Source organism: Eurosta solidaginis, chromosome 4, assembly GCF_040869045.1.
Source record: "Eurosta solidaginis isolate ZX-2024a chromosome 4, ASM4086904v1, whole genome shotgun sequence".
Taxonomy (NCBI): domain Eukaryota; kingdom Metazoa; phylum Arthropoda; class Insecta; order Diptera; family Tephritidae; genus Eurosta; species Eurosta solidaginis.
The window spans coordinates 153,151,410-153,167,467 of record NC_090322.1 but is presented as its reverse complement, the minus strand read 5'-3'; the positions used below and the strand labels follow the sequence as shown (position 1 = coordinate 153,167,467).

Below are 16,058 nucleotides of genomic sequence, written 5' to 3'. Positions count from 1 at the left end.
CTTCTTCTTCTTCTTGTAGCGATAAAGACACTCGCCGAATGACATCGATGTAGATCCATTTTTGATACGAACACTAGAATGTCGCTGAGTCCAGTCCCTTATGTCTTGGGTAGGATTGTTCGTTGGCCATGAAGAATTTTGAAGGTTGCTCGCCACGTTCCCCGTTTGGGGGATGTTTTTTTTTAGTGAGTCAAGCGTAGATCTAAGTGCTAAGGACTTTTCCATTTTTCGTAGGAGAACTCTCCCAAATAGTATTTACCAAAGAGAGCTGGCTAGCTGGTTCCGAGAATTTAGATGCGGTATCAACCTTTTAAGCTTCCCGTTACCAGAAATGAAAAGGAAAAGAGGGAAATGTTGAGGACATGGGGTAAATATACGTGACTGCAAATGAATCAATTTTAGGTAAATGGTGTACCTACATTGTTAAATCCTGTGAAGTATAGACGGAAAATATAGGAGGGAAGCATACATCGCAGAACCATCCCTGGGTGGAACTAAAATACAATTCTCAATGTAGGCAAAATACCTAGGGGTCACACTGGATAGAACCCTCACGTGGAGTTCTCATTTGGATGCTATCCTAAACAAAGCAACAAGAGCTTTCTTCGCCTGTACTCGACTCTTAGGCAAAACATGGGGGATATCTCCAAAAATGGTATACTGGGCATTTAATACTGTTGTACAGCCAATGCTCACCTATGCTTCCCTAGTTTGGTGACAGAAGACCACGCAAAGAACGGCAATAGCAAAACTAAGCGACTAGTTTGCATTGGCATAACGGATGCGATGAGAACGTCCCCTGCTGATGCATTTAGTGCTTTAGTGGGAATACCTCCCTTCTCTATTCTGGTAGGGAAAGAGGCAACACTAAGCCCAATAAGACTTCAAAATATTCCGCCGTTGAAGCCAGGGCATATGAAAGTAATAAGAAAATTCATAGTAAATCCCACATTACAACTGCGTGACGTAATGTCCCCTAAGCTCAGAATCTGACGGAACTTTGAAGTGTAATTGTGGACAGGATCCACTTGGAAACAGGGAATCCTTATAATGACCCAGACTTAGAGGTCTGGTTAACGGATAGATCGAAATTCGATGTGTGAAGGGCGGGAGTTGGCATCTATGGGCCGAACTTCAAGAAATCGATACCAATGGGACGCTACCCCACCGTATTTCAGGCAGAAATTCATGCAATAGAAGTCTGCGGTACAGAATGTCTGCGCTGAGGCTCTTCCTCGAAGAGTATATACATTATGGCGGACAACCAGGCGGCCCTGCGTGCCTTGCAATCCTACACAGTTACATCTAAGCTAATGGATGACTGCATTGAAATCCTTAATGACCTTTGAGCCAAAAACAAAGTTTTGTTAGGTTGGCTGCAATTCATCAGGGACATGAAAGTAATGAACATGCAGATTACCCAGCAAAGCAGGGTGCTGCATTCTATGGTCCACAGCCCTTTTGTGGACTCACAAAAGCACACACCAGGGAAACCATAAGTAAGTGGGAAACAAAACAATTCAGACGTCACTGGATTGACTGCGCAGATCAAAGACAGGCCAAACTGTTTTTACTTCCGGCAACGAAAGTATCAGCCAAACTCATTAATCTTAGCAGGGAGGATCTAAAAGCTTTCACTGGGTACATACGGGACACTGTGGTATACGAAATCTTCTAAGTAATTTAAGTCTATCCAACACTCAAATTTGTTGCTTCTGTGAGCTGGAGGATGAAACGCCGGTTCACATTCTCTGCGTATGCGTCGCTATGGTAGGGCAGAGACTCTCCCATCTAGGTGGTGTGACTCTTAGTCCCTATGTGATATTTAGTAAAAAGCCTGAAGAGGTACTTAGACACATCAAAAGCCTTCACTTACAAAATTAGGCTGAAAGGTCATGCATAATAGATCTGGACAAAGGTCGCAGCGTTTCCAGGCCTAATAAAAATACATTGGTTGGTTGACTTCATTCTGGTTAATACTTTGCTTTCTTGTCTTATTTTAATTATATATGCAAGTCCTACATTTAGTAAAACCAAAACGCAATGCAGTGAAATATACTATTTTTAATATACAAAATTATATTTAATATTTCCAAGGAATTTTGATTGATGCATGTCTCTTGACTTTGGAATTTTTGCATTAAGGAAATGCTTTTTAAAATCGGTTGCGTCAATTAAATTTGCTGGCATATTCCCAAATCGAACTACCTATGTTTATCTACATTTATTGACACTTGAGATACATATGAAAATACAAAAATTGGCAATAAGGGTATTCGCTAAACTGAGCAAGGGGCTGCTACTCAGATAAAAAAAATGTTACTAGTAGATTAAAGCAAGAAAAGAGAGACACATTTGCTTAAACATTTTTCAGATGTTTAATTTTATTTCATTTATTCATATTTCATTTCAATGATAACACAGTGTGACACCCTAAAACAGCTGTGAAGTCATACCATTTTTAAAGAATTTAGATCTCGAAGATCTAATATTGACTTCATACAAGATTTTCCCCGTACACCGCTCAAATCGTAAAAAAATGATTTTTCGTAACTTTAGACCCTATAACTCTGTTGGTTATTACCCGATTTTCAGTTTCTCTCCGATTCGTATAAGAAGAGATTTGAAACTTTCCAATGATATATGTATGTATATTAGATTGGGTCGATTTATTAACCGATATCGCGCCATCTATTTTTCGATAGGATTTGGGCTCAGGAAAAAAAGTTCCACTACGCATAACCAAAAAAATTATTTTCGAGCCTGCAAAATTTCATTTTTTTTACTTTTTTTCTACTTTGATTTTTAAGGTTTTTCTCATGACCTACTAAAAAATTTTTAGCTAACATTTTTGGGTCGGACATGGTATACATCATGATACAAAAAATGGAGGTAGCTCCATTTCGTGTGACATTAGCCACTTGACTTTTGCGGGGACCGTGACAATTTCATAAAAGTCTAGTTACCAGATTGAAAAAAGTTAAAGTTTTTTGTGATTTTGATGGATTTGAATATTATATATTTTAATTGTTTTTTTTTTTTTTGAATAAACGCGAAAAAATGAGCTGTGCGCATTGGAAATGCGCAAATACAAAATACCAATGCAAAAAAAGATATTTCGTTTTTCAAGTTACCAAAAATTCTGTTTATAAAACAACAATGGCTCGAAGCATGCGAAGTAAGGGAAGAGACATAAGTAATAGTGGGAATAAAATTGTTCTTTTAAAAAGTGCAGTACCGCGAAATGAACGGTAAGGTAACAATCCTTTATGGTTTGAAATGTTAAGTACTAAATAATGTGTACATTCTTTTCCAGTCAAGACTGTGGCGAAGTTTTCGAACAGGAAGAATATTTAGATGAGTATATTGAATTTATGGAAGGGTAAGTCTTTGACCAGTTTCAATTATATACATACAAATATTTTAACCTTTGCTCTATTATTTCAAGGCAAAACAAGACAACAACATGCGATACAACAAATGGGATCTCATGGAAGGTTAAGTGGAAATATAATACCTCTATCAGCACACAAACAGGGTATGATAACATTTTTATATACTACGAGTGCACTGCTTTGTCCGTTTTTTAGAAATCTCGTGTTATTTTGACCCTAGATATGATGTCACAGTCATACGAGCCGCTTATTTTGAAAGTGGCATAATTCATTTCATGTCGTTTAAGTTCAGGGGTGATTGATTGTATCTCTGCTCGCTTCCTGTATGTTATAGTCCAATAGCCAAAAGATGAAATTCTTGTTATTAATTTATAATAGTAGAACGATCTATATATACGTTCTTTCAGAAATAACAATGCATTTAAGACCATGAGTTGGAAATGATTTATACTACTTTCAAAATAAACGGCTCATATATGAACTTGCCTCTAATATGAAAAGTATATATATACTTATTTATAGCGAGCTACGCAGTAAATGCAAGTCCACTATGAATGTAGAGAAAAGTCTTGAAAACAATTTCAAATGTCCGGGAAGAATGTGCTTTTGATCGAAAAAATGACGTAATTTTGCCCCCATCGCGAAAGGTTCAGGTCGCTATGGTGCGGTATTTACGTGGAAATTGGAAGCAGCCATATTTTATAATTTTGATATGAACATGGCAGCAAGTACTCTTTTTAATCTAATTATACATGAGCTGCACGTAATTGTTAAACGTTTTTTTTTAGGGAGCGCCTTTTTCGTCTTCGCCATTTAAATTTACATCTAAAAGAAACTAAAATTTACTATGGAAATAACAAAATGCGAAAAATCACAACTTGATGGTATCTTTGTCAAGTATTTAATTTATTGAATAAAAATGTCATAAAGCCGCACATACGAGAACATACATTTTTTTTTTTCAAATTTAGGGTCAGGCTGCCATGAAAGTAAGTATATAAAACATATTTATGAGTCATTATCGATTTTTTTTTCTAAATAAAATAACATGTTTCACAGCATTTTCAGTATATATATGCAGATAAACCGTGCTAAAGCATATTATTATTGTCTCAGACGACCATTGCGTTTTCATACTGAAGGAAATTTCCATCCCGAAAATCCACAATTTCGCCTTAAATTGTAACGGTATGGCAACGCTTCTAGCAAAACAACAAACATTATGAAACTTCAAAAGTCCCCAAATACGTCAAAAAATTTTGAGTGGAACTACCTTCTTTTTTGTATCATGGGTATACATATGAAAATACTGGGTCCAGATAAGCCCGTATATCGAATTTGGTTTAGATATCTCAATATTTGCTCAAATCGTCGTGTTAACGGACGGACATGACTTAATCAAATTTTTTTCGATACTTTGGTATATGGAATTCTATATTTATCTTGATTCCTTTATACATGTACAACCAACCAATATCCAATCAAAGTTATAATACCCTGTGGACAAGTGCAGCTGGGTATAAAAATGCTATAAAACACCAATTGAGAAATAATTAAATCAAAGCCTACTATGTCATTACTAAATAATTTATAGGGAGTTCTAAATTTGCAAAACTTTCTGTACCAGTCCTTAAGTGAAATACTTCGGCTTAAAAAAATGTAAAGCCCTAATTATATATCCTACAGATCCAATAAGAAATCGGGTCCCTATGTAGTTTAAACTTGTAATATAAAGGACTCTTCGATATGGTATTTCACTGGTAATTTTCTTTGATATTTAATAAATTGTCATAAGTTTTCCTTTTCCTTAATAAACACTTTAAATGAAAGCCGGTTCAGATGTATACATTCAGATAAGATTAAGTAACTTATAAAGAAAAAACTAGTAATATATTGCTAGCCTTTTTCGTATACGAGAAAATATTTTTCGGACACCGGTGTCCCATATGCAAGAAAGGGTTAAAAATACGGTCATATAGTACACGTATCACTTAACCCATGTGTACTTAATATCACAATTCAAATGTAAAAATATAGAAACGATCAATAGAGTATAATTAAATTTTGCTTTAAAAAAGAATAACAAAATATTTTACCAAATACGCGCTAATTTCATTTCGCTAGAATATATATAACAACTTTGAATTTGTTATTTTGGTAGAGCAAAGGCTGTTTGTTTAACTGATTTATAATTTCCATTATACTTGACGCATTAGCCATAAAAAATTTAAAAAAAAAATTTGTCTCCGAGAAGATTTAGGTCGAACTTGTCTTCGAATTTGCGCCTTGTTCGCTTTTGATGTTCCCTACAAATTCATTTTTTAATTATAAAAGTTTTTCCATTTTTCTAAATTTTCCATATCGAAAACTTGAGCGTCGTCCGATTCAAAGCCTACTGTCATTACTAAAGAATGTCTAGGGAGTTCTGAAGTTGCAGAGCTTTCTATACCAGTCCTTGAATGAAATACTTCAGCTTAAACAAATTTAAAACTATATTTAGATATATTACAGATGCAATAACAAATCGGGTCCCTATGTAGTTTAAACTCGTAATATAAAGGACACTTCGAAAAGGAATTCAACTGGTAATTTTCCTTGATATTGAATAAATTGACGGGACCTTTCGTTTTGTTATTATAATAAACACTTTGAATGAAAATAGGTTCGAATATATACATTCAGATAAGATTAAGTAACTTATAAAGAAAAAACTAGTAAGATATTGCTAGACTGTTTGGTATACGAGGAAATATTTTTGGCACACCGGTGTCCCATATGCGTGAAAGGGTTAAAAATAGATCATATAGTACACCTATCACTTAACCTATGTGAACTTAATACCACAATTCAACTGTACAAATATAGAAAAGAGCAATCAAGTATAATTAAATTTTGCTTTAAAAAAAAATAGCAAAATATTTTACCAAATACGCGCTAATTCCGTTTCGCTAGAATAAACATAACAACCTCGAATTTGTTATTTGGTAGAGCAAAAGCTGTTTGTTTAACTGATTTTTAATTTGAGATTTTGGCCGGCACACGGTAAAAAGTTTGAGCCAAATTTTGTTTAAGTTTATATTATAAGGATCTTCCTGAAAGTGAGTGCATATAACTGGGTTTTAGTTTGAAAATGGAGAAGTCTACACTATCTAGAAACAAGCTGCTACCAGGTTTAAGTAACTTCAACTATGAGTATGATTTCTCTTCCCAAACTTTCCCACATGCTCGGAAGTATCAATAAATGGAATAATATAGTACTAGAGCCTGCATTTAGAATTTCTTTTCTATCAGAACCAACGAAATAGTGCCAAGAAAACAACTAAACTGTCAGTGTTGCACTAGTTTGGGACTACGGGAACAGTTCCAATAAACCAACTAGTTCTAAAATGGAAATATGTATCTAGTTCGGACAATATAAAATTGAGAGGTTTCCAATTTAGTAGTAAAATGTTTCAAAAAGTATTTAAACCAATGTATGGTAAAAATTTAGGCTCAAATTTCTAACAGTGCACTTGCACCCGGAAGCGTCATCAAGCTTCCGAACTGTACTCGTATATAAATAGCGCCCACAAAACTTTACTTGCTTTAGTTACTGTTCTTAATAAGCAGCAGCAAAATTCAGAACCTAAAATAAATTTCCACAGTTATTTCATGATCCTGGTTGTCGTGCTTAGCTTTGTTTTGCACGCTATAAATTCGCAAACTGACGATTGGCGTTATTTGGTAGCATTACTTAAGGAAGAAAAAGAATATTTTTGCTCTGGATCATTAGTCACTATGCAAATGGTGATCACAGCTGCCAAATGCCTGATCGGTTTAAATAAAAATGTAATCGACGTTGCAGCTAATGTAGCAACTTTCTCCGCACCACGTCGCAAAGTGGAAAAGGTATATTATCAATATAATTTTGAATGCGGAAAAAACGATATGGATGTAGCTGGAATTGAACTGGAGAAACCCTTTACATATTCAGGTGGAGTGAAATATATAGCACTTTGCGAAGATCAACAAAGATTGAAATTAGTGGATGGTTTCTCCCAATGCAAAGCTCACCTTATCTTAAACTCGTAAAAGATGACGTAACTATAGTAACACCAGAGGAATGTTCGAATTGCTACAAAACAAAAATGGAAGAAAATATGATTTGTGCTAAAGGTGGATGGAATAGCGATTCTGGAGCACCGGGCGTCGTGAATGGAAAACTTTGTGCGGTGGGAATACTTGCTGGGGTCCACGAAAATCCGCAACTTTTTGTAAATACAACTGATCCAAAAGTTCTGAGTTTCATAAAAGGATTGATTGCTCTCAGCGTACGTCGAAATGTATTGAATTTAAACTGATATGGGGCGTTTTGGCATAAAATACTGATGGAAGGTTCCATGAGAAAGTGAATCTTGGTCCGATAAAAATTTATCTTATAAAACTGGAGACGGTATCTATACAAAAATTTAATTTAACCTTTAAACAATTTTCAATTTCTCTTATTATTTTTAAAATAAAGTTCCGATTAAAATTTATCAATAAGGTTGAAATTGTATGTTCTGTAATATGATTTGTGATTTAATAAACAAGAAACAGAAAAATAACTAACTTAACTCATTTTTATTTAATGAAGCTAATTTAAATAGACGGTTAAAAGTTTGAGCCTAAATCTTTAACTTGTTTGTACGTCAAAAAAAATTTGGTTTAAAATTTAGATTGCACCTATTTCAAATCCATCTGAGCACAACGACAAAATTTCCATCGCCTTTGGCGATAAAGTGCTGTAGGATGCGAACAAACTCGCGAGCGATTTTTGCCGACAATATGTAATACATTTTACGGTTGACAAAGTTAGACGGCGGACCAACAGACGCGCAGACAAACATAAATACAGCGCGTCCCCAATTACCATCACAGCCAAAGAGGTCGAGGATGCCATCGTTTATGCTAAGCCACCTGAAGCAGTGGGCCCAGACGGCATAGCCATACCGATGCTTAGAAACCTAAGCAAAAATATATTATTATCTAGCGCATGTCTTCATCCTGTCCCTATCCACCTTCGTCATCCCCGAAAAATGGAAAATGGCCAGGGTGGTTCCGCTGTTATCGACCGATATCTCTTCTATCGCCAGTAGCCAAGACAATTGAACCCATTCTGCTCACCTACTTTAATGCAAATTTGCAACTAGCCAATCATCAGCATGGCTTTCGAAAATTACACAGCACAGCCAACGCGCTAAATGCTATTAGTACTCAAATAAATTGGGGATTAAATCAAAACCACCCCCGTAGAACAGTACTCCTTGCCTTAGACCTGTCAAAAGCTTTTAATACGGTCAACCATGGCAAGTTACTGCAAGATCTGGAAGGGTCTCCCTTCCCCCAAGTCTTAAAAGGTGGACCGCAAATTATCCATATGGTCGGCAAGTATCTGTGCAATTCAGGAACGGAACATCCAAGCCAAGAATAATTAAACAAGGGATGCCACAGGGTGGTGTCCTATCCCCATTTATATTTAAATTCTACATATCTAAGCTACCTTTGCCACTAGAAGGAGTTATTATCGTTTCCTACGCCGATGACTGCACAATAATGGCCACAGGCCCAGGCCCACAGATCGATGAGCTTTGCAACAGAATAAACGGCTACCTCCCTGATCTCTCCAGTTTCCATATTGAATATATTGAATATCCACGTCATTGGCACCACGCTACCGACTGTCTTATACCCCAATATGTTGGGTGTGACGCTCGATCAGGATCTACATTTTGGACAGCATGCGGTCGCAATTGTACCGAAAATCCAGAGCCATAATAAAATTCTCAAATCTCTTGCCGGCAGTATTGAGGTAAAGATAAGGAAACGCTCATTAACACTTACAAAGCAATTCGCCAGCCGATTGCATGCTACGCATCCCCGATATGGTCGCCAAGCCTAAATACCACTCACTGGAAGAAAATACAGGCCGCCGTCAGAACCGTTACGGGTTGTCTTCTTATGTCCCCGGAACACCATCTACATAACGAGGCGAGAATACTCACCATTAGGTAGAGGAAAGAAATTCTAACCAAACAGTTTCTGTAAAATACCCACAAAACCTGGGTATCCCAACAGACATATGGTTGATGAGCCTACACCGCTCAGGGGCTTAAGGGGTCAACTCCATAAGCATTATGAGGAAATACGGCACCTGAGAACACAGCCGTACGAAGATAAAAAGCACAAGCAGGTCCTCGGTGAAATCCACAGACAGGCGTCGATCCTCTATGCCAGGAATTGCCCCGTGAATACAGTACTTAAAAAACAATACCCCAAACTAGCAGACGAGAAACGCACTCTCCCTAGGGAAACGCGCCTCACTCTAGCTCAACGGGTACTGTAACAGGTTAAGCTCTTACCTATCCAGAATCAACCCCGATATACAAAATGTATGGCCTGCTTGCAATGTGTCCCCACACGAAACCAACCATCTCTTTAACTATATTGTGGAACCTGCTTACTTACTTACTTAATTGGCGCTTAACCGTCTAAACGCCAGACGCTCCTTCGCTCCGCCAACCGGCGCCAATTGGTCACACCAAGGGAGTTTAAATCGTTTTCCACCTGGTCCTTCCAACGGAGTGGGGGCCGCCCTCTACCTCTGCTTTCATAGGCGGGTTCCGATAGAAACACTTTCTTGGCCGGAGCATCATCTTTCATTCGCATAACATGACCTAGCCAGCGCAGCCGCTGCGTTTTAATTCGCTGGCCTATGTTGATGTCTGCGTATAGCTCGTACAGCTCATCATTAAATCTTCTTCGGTACTCGCCATCGCCAACGCGTAGAGGTCCATAAGAAGCTTCTTATTCGCAACGAAGAAGAACTTTACAAAAACAAATCTACATGGCACACAAATTAATTAATTGTGTTGTTAGTGTAGAAATGAGAAAAACTGAATTAAGCATGAAAACAAATACCAGCAGGATGGCCTAGTGGTTAAAGGCTACTGCAGTTTCACCATGTGATTCACGGTTCGAATCCCGGTGAAACCTTTGACAACATTACAAAATTGCCTGATGATGATTACGTTGGCGGTTTTCGAAATGGTTCCATAGCAATATGCCATTAAATGTTTCATTCTTTTCAGTTTCTCTTAGAAAACATAATAATTGAAAATTCAATTATTATAAGCCGGTGTTAAGCTCATGAATTCTTAAATATAAGTATAAACTGAACACACCATTAAACAAACATACATAATATCCCACGTTACTCTTTTATGTGTATCTTTGCCTAAATTACCTGCTGCGGGAGTTGCATTTGTTCTGCTAAAATTTAATGATTAAATGATTTTTGAATTTGCGCAACACATATGTATGTAGCTAGCAATTGTGGGAAGAAGTTCATTTAAGTAAATTGAATATTATATGTGGCACGATGGAAATCGATGCCAATCAAGAAGCTGCTTAATCAGTCAAGTTTTAGGACGCTTTCTGCATTTTTACCTCTGTGAAAAATAAAAACAAAATCAAAATCGTGTATACATGCCTAAAAAGGACCAAATTGACAAAAAGAGACCAGCGGACCAAAGGGGGTTTCATTGGGCCATTTTTGGGCCAAATGGACCAAAGTGGTAACCGTGATGGTGACTTAAAACACCAGAGCAAGGCGGCTACCGTGGTCAGAGAGGACAAATATAATAAGAGACGTCTCTCGTTATTTTTTTAGTCATTTACTCGATGTTAACTGAGAGGTAGTCGCTACTTTTTTTTTGGGCAAGATGTTTATATATGTTGTATATTGGAACGATTTTCCGCCATCCGGCGTGGAAAACATTCGGCATCAATTCTTTCAATTTCCAGAGAGTTACTCGCCACAAATTAACGAGGGACGGTTCTTATTATATTTATCCTATTTGCTGTGGTATGATGATAGCGAGCTACGCCACCGAAAATCCAGCAACATAAAAATCTTTAGAAACAAATTTTTTATTTGCAATTTTTTTTAACAGAGTTGTGGCGTATATTTGATGAATTTTCTTTTGTTGATTTGACTATTACAACGATTAATTCAGAACAACAATTTGTGAGGATTTAATTCAACAGCTATTTGCGACGGATAATAATTTACAGAAATATCAGTGGAATTGACCAGTAATTCGGTTGATTTTATCAGCTGTTTTTCTCTCACTGTACCGAAGACGATACTTGCATATGTGTGTGTAAGTATTAGATGTATGTATTTCAGCTTTCTTACGGTAATATTCTTGTTATTACTTATTAAATTAATCCCTAATATATATGTGATACCACACAGCTGAGATATAATATTTGGCTACAACCGAACTTACACTTCCTTATTTGTAAATCTTTTTTTATACCTTTCATGAACATGAAACGGTATATTAACTTTGGTCCGATGTGAACGTTGAGAAATATAAAATATAGACTCACCATTAAGTATACCGAATTGATGAGGGCGACGAACTGAGTTGATATAGCCATGTCCGTCTGTCCGTCCGTCTGTCTGTTTGAACGCAAACTAGTCCCTCAAATTTTGAGATATCTCAATGAAATTTGGCACAAGGATGTATTTTTGTATTATATTAGACATTTGTCGGATCCGGTAGGATCGGACCACTATAACATATATCTCCCATACAACCGATCGTTAAGATAAGATGATTTTGGTCATTCCTGCCGCAATTAAGAAAGTATAAACGTGAAACTCGGTGATATATATTCTAATATATCATAGAAGATATCCTGAAAAAATCAATTTGATCGGAGCTATATATAGTTATATCCCATACAACCGATCGCTCAGATAGAAAGATTTTTAGCCATTTCTCCCTTAATTTCCAATATAGAAACGTTAAACTTGGTGATATTTATTTTAATATATCACTGAAGATTTCCTGAAAAAATCTCTTTGATCGGAGCAATACCTATCCCGTACAACCGATCGTTCAGATAGAGAGACTTTTACCCATTTTTCCCTTAGTTTCCAATATAAAAACGTGAAACTTGGTGATATATATTCTAATATATCATAGAAGATTTCCTGTAAAAATCATTTCGATCGGAGCTATATATAATATATATCTCATACAACCGATCGTTCAGATAAGGGGGTATTTGCCATTTTTTAATTTATATTTATCTTAAAAATCGTTTAGGTATGTACACCTGTTCACTATATATTTCTTATCTTATAAATCCGATTATTTTGAGATTACGAACGGGATAAGATTATTGTTCAGCCCCATTCATGAAAGTTATGAAGTCTTCAGCACAGCCGAGGACAGTCCCTTCCTTACTTGTTTTTATTTAAATTATATCTTGTTAGTAAATTTACTTATAAATATTTATATCGCACATGCACTCACCTCACATTCTCATGTTTTTGTATATAAATACGGTGAAATTGTCCAGCAACTGGTGAGAGTATATCATTTTTCATTTGCATAGCAACATGCTGAGGTAGAACCGACAACAAAAGTCTTTCCAATTTTTCATTTTCATCCTGAATTTCCAAACGCGCAGCAATACAATTGCGAGTATCTAGGAATGCACGTCGTTGGGCACGTTCCATCATAATATTAACAACCAAACCGGCAACATTAACACCGATGAACATAACAATGTTGGCGAAAAGCTAAAAATATGTTTTGAATTAGTAAATATGGTAACTTAAGTTTTAAAAAAAGGTGCATATATTCCAAATATATATTAAGTGTCACAGCTTTTCAAAAAACTAAATTTTCTCTAGTTTATATGCCTAGAATGTCTGACTTTCACTCCTTATTCAAAAACAAGAGAATTATTTTGAAATACCCAATATCAGACTTACTTTGTAGGATACCCTACCTTAGTACTTTTTTCTGAAATGCCCTACCCAAAATTTTACCAATAAACCCCCTGCCTTCCTCCCTGTCAACTAACAGTCAGCTATCAGATGGAGCAGGCGCTTCTGAATGTATACTTCTGGGCATCTGGACTCGGGTTAAACGCCAAAAAGGGGAAAAACGGATCTAGTATTATTTACTAGGAAATATTAAGAGCCTAATTGAACAAATCATAAGCTGGGAGGTACCCCTCCCTACTCTGCAAGAAAAGTGCAGCACAAAATATTAAATTTTTATGTTGTCGTGGAAACTCCATATGAAAGGGAGAGAGCGAAGAAAGCCTCCGTGTCGCTTTATGCATGCAAGAGGTTGCTAGGAGTCTATCGCACAAACTGTCTTTTTGGTTATTTACGGAAATCGTCAAGCCCATACTTTACTATGGGGTCCATGTTTAGAGGGCAGCCACACAAAACTTACGTTTGCAGATTATCGACGATTAGCAAAACGGGATCCCTGACTTGCAACATTGCAGCTTTTCTGCATATCCCACTTGAACACTGATTGGCCAAAAAATTTACGTTAGCAACTGCAACAAGGCTTAACGCCTTGGGTTAGCTTGAGCACAGGTCATATGGCAGTATAGCGCCATTAAACATAGGTTGAGCGGACTACAGGGTACCATTTCTGCGATTCGAAAAGATCTCTTGCCCCATTTTTTTAGAAAACATTAGCCAGAACCCTTTTTTCGGAAATACAAAGTTCAGAGGTTAAAATTCAGAAGTGAAGTCTCAGAAGTCAAATTTCAGTAGTCAAAATTCAGAGTCAAATTTCATCAGGGAAAATTCGGAAGTCAAAATAGAAAAAGTAATCAGAGGACAGAAAAAACATTAAATTTCTCCCATTTATTTATTTGGAAGGTATTTGGTACATATAAAGAAAAAGTAGTGCAATCTAAAATTTTAAATTGTGTGCAATGGCATGCATGTAATTAATTAAATCGTTTTCGCGTTTATCTTTTTCAAATGGATTTACAGGCACTCAAGCGGTTGATAAGAGCAATACACAGCTTTATAGCTCCAAAGCTTTCGCAACGAAATTGTCAACCTTACCTACGAGAAGGGAATCCTGTTACAAATATGAATGCATCAAATACATATTTAGCAGTCGAGGCTCTGGCGACCCAAAGTTCCTCATGGAACCGGGGGTGGGAGGGCCTAGAATGTTTAATGTGGTCATATTAATTGTTCCATAGATGGTAGGGCTAGTACCTTAATGATGATTTGTTACCGGAACGTACCAACCTATATCCGACAAAGGATCATCAACATCGATAACACTCCTCAAAGCCTTCGGGGACTGTCTTTATCGTTAACACAACAACAACAACAACAAATGAATTTACAATATTAAGCAAACGCTGGTCGATGTCTTTATATTCTTTCCCTGCTTTTTTGATATGACTAGCTTAGAGCTGAAAAATGCTGCAATTTTATTTCTGTTATTGCCTGTTCGTTTTTTATTTTATTTATGAAATTAAATATGTTAGGGTGTGTCCCAAACGCACCTCGAATGACGTTATGCCACCCTTCGATAGAATTATTTGTTCGGGCTTCACTCAATTTTATGCTATTATATATAATACATCCATAATTCGATTGGACATAACGCCTTCCATCGACATTGCTGTGTTCCAGGAAGTTACCAGATGGCTGAAAACAAAATTCAGAAGTTACATTTCTTAAGTCAAAATTCAAAAAGTAATCAGAGAGCAAAACAAGTTTAAATTTTGCCTAAACATTGAATTTAAATTCTGATTCTTGATTTCTGAATTTTGACTTCTGGTATTTGACTTCTGAATTTTGATTTCTGAATTTCAATCCAGAAATAAGTAGTTCCTACAGGCTGCCAGATCACAGCAGTGTCTTTCAGGCGGAAATTGTGGGCGTGGATAAATCATCAGAAATTCTGGAGGAAGCATGCTCAGGCTGCAGTTGCGCCAAGCCAATAATCTCACACATTTCTTCATCAAGAAATATCCAGGAATGCAAAGCAGCATTGGAGATACTTTGCTTCTGCCGAACCAAATATCTGTACTTAGTTATCAGTCATACAGTGATAGTAGTAACAAAAAGGCAGATGGTTTGGCAAAGGAGTATGCAACACTCGCTGAATCGACGGAAGCTGTCCAAATCAAATTGGGATAAATCAAAAGGAGACAAGAGTCGCATATGAAATATCAAGCAGGAAAGGTGTGGACACTGACTTCTGGCGTCACATGCTTATAAGTTAGGCTTCGTCAGTAACAGCAAGTGCAGGAAGTGTGAGCTGCAGGAAGAAACGGTTGAGCACGTTCTGTGTTAGTGTCGTGCGCTCGACAGGTCAAGGCTCCAAATATTAGGGGTGGCAGAGTTGCCAGATCTCGATGCAGCACTTAAGCTAGAAAACTGCTGGTATTTGCCAAGAGGACGGAGTTATTCTATTGTAGCATTCACTCATTATGTTATTCATTCATTTGTACAAACATATATTTCGACCCGTTTTGGAATGTCTTAAAATGCATTGACTCTTACATACATATTAATACATTTGTACATACATATATTTTGGATCGCTTTGGTACGGCCTGAGATTCATTGACATATTTATTCATTTGTACACAGATATCTTTTCTACACGCCACGCTAACTACGCCGTGCACCGTCTGGTAACTTGAACCTTGGTGTGTTACTGTTTCAAGCGAATCAAATGCTCGCCACAAGCCTTTACCTGTATACAAATTATTAACATGATTTATTTGTGCTTGCGTTGCAAATTCTGAACTGAAGGTATATGTATGTAATACATTTAGTTTGTA

General features: G+C 36.7%; 1 protein-coding gene across 6 annotated transcripts in view; it reads right to left on the bottom strand.

Annotated features, from left to right (window-relative positions):
• Nucleotides 1–16,058, bottom strand: part of rut (rutabaga) — a 382,895-nt gene that overhangs the window by 71,012 nt on the left and 295,825 nt on the right. For all 6 annotated transcript variants that reach the window (XM_067783457.1, XM_067783459.1, XM_067783461.1 and 3 more), the window contains exon 6: nt 12,746–13,014. In XM_067783457.1, coding sequence (XP_067639558.1) covers nt 12,746–13,014 — 269 coding nt within the window. The remainder of the gene's footprint in view (nt 1–12,745; nt 13,015–16,058) is intronic.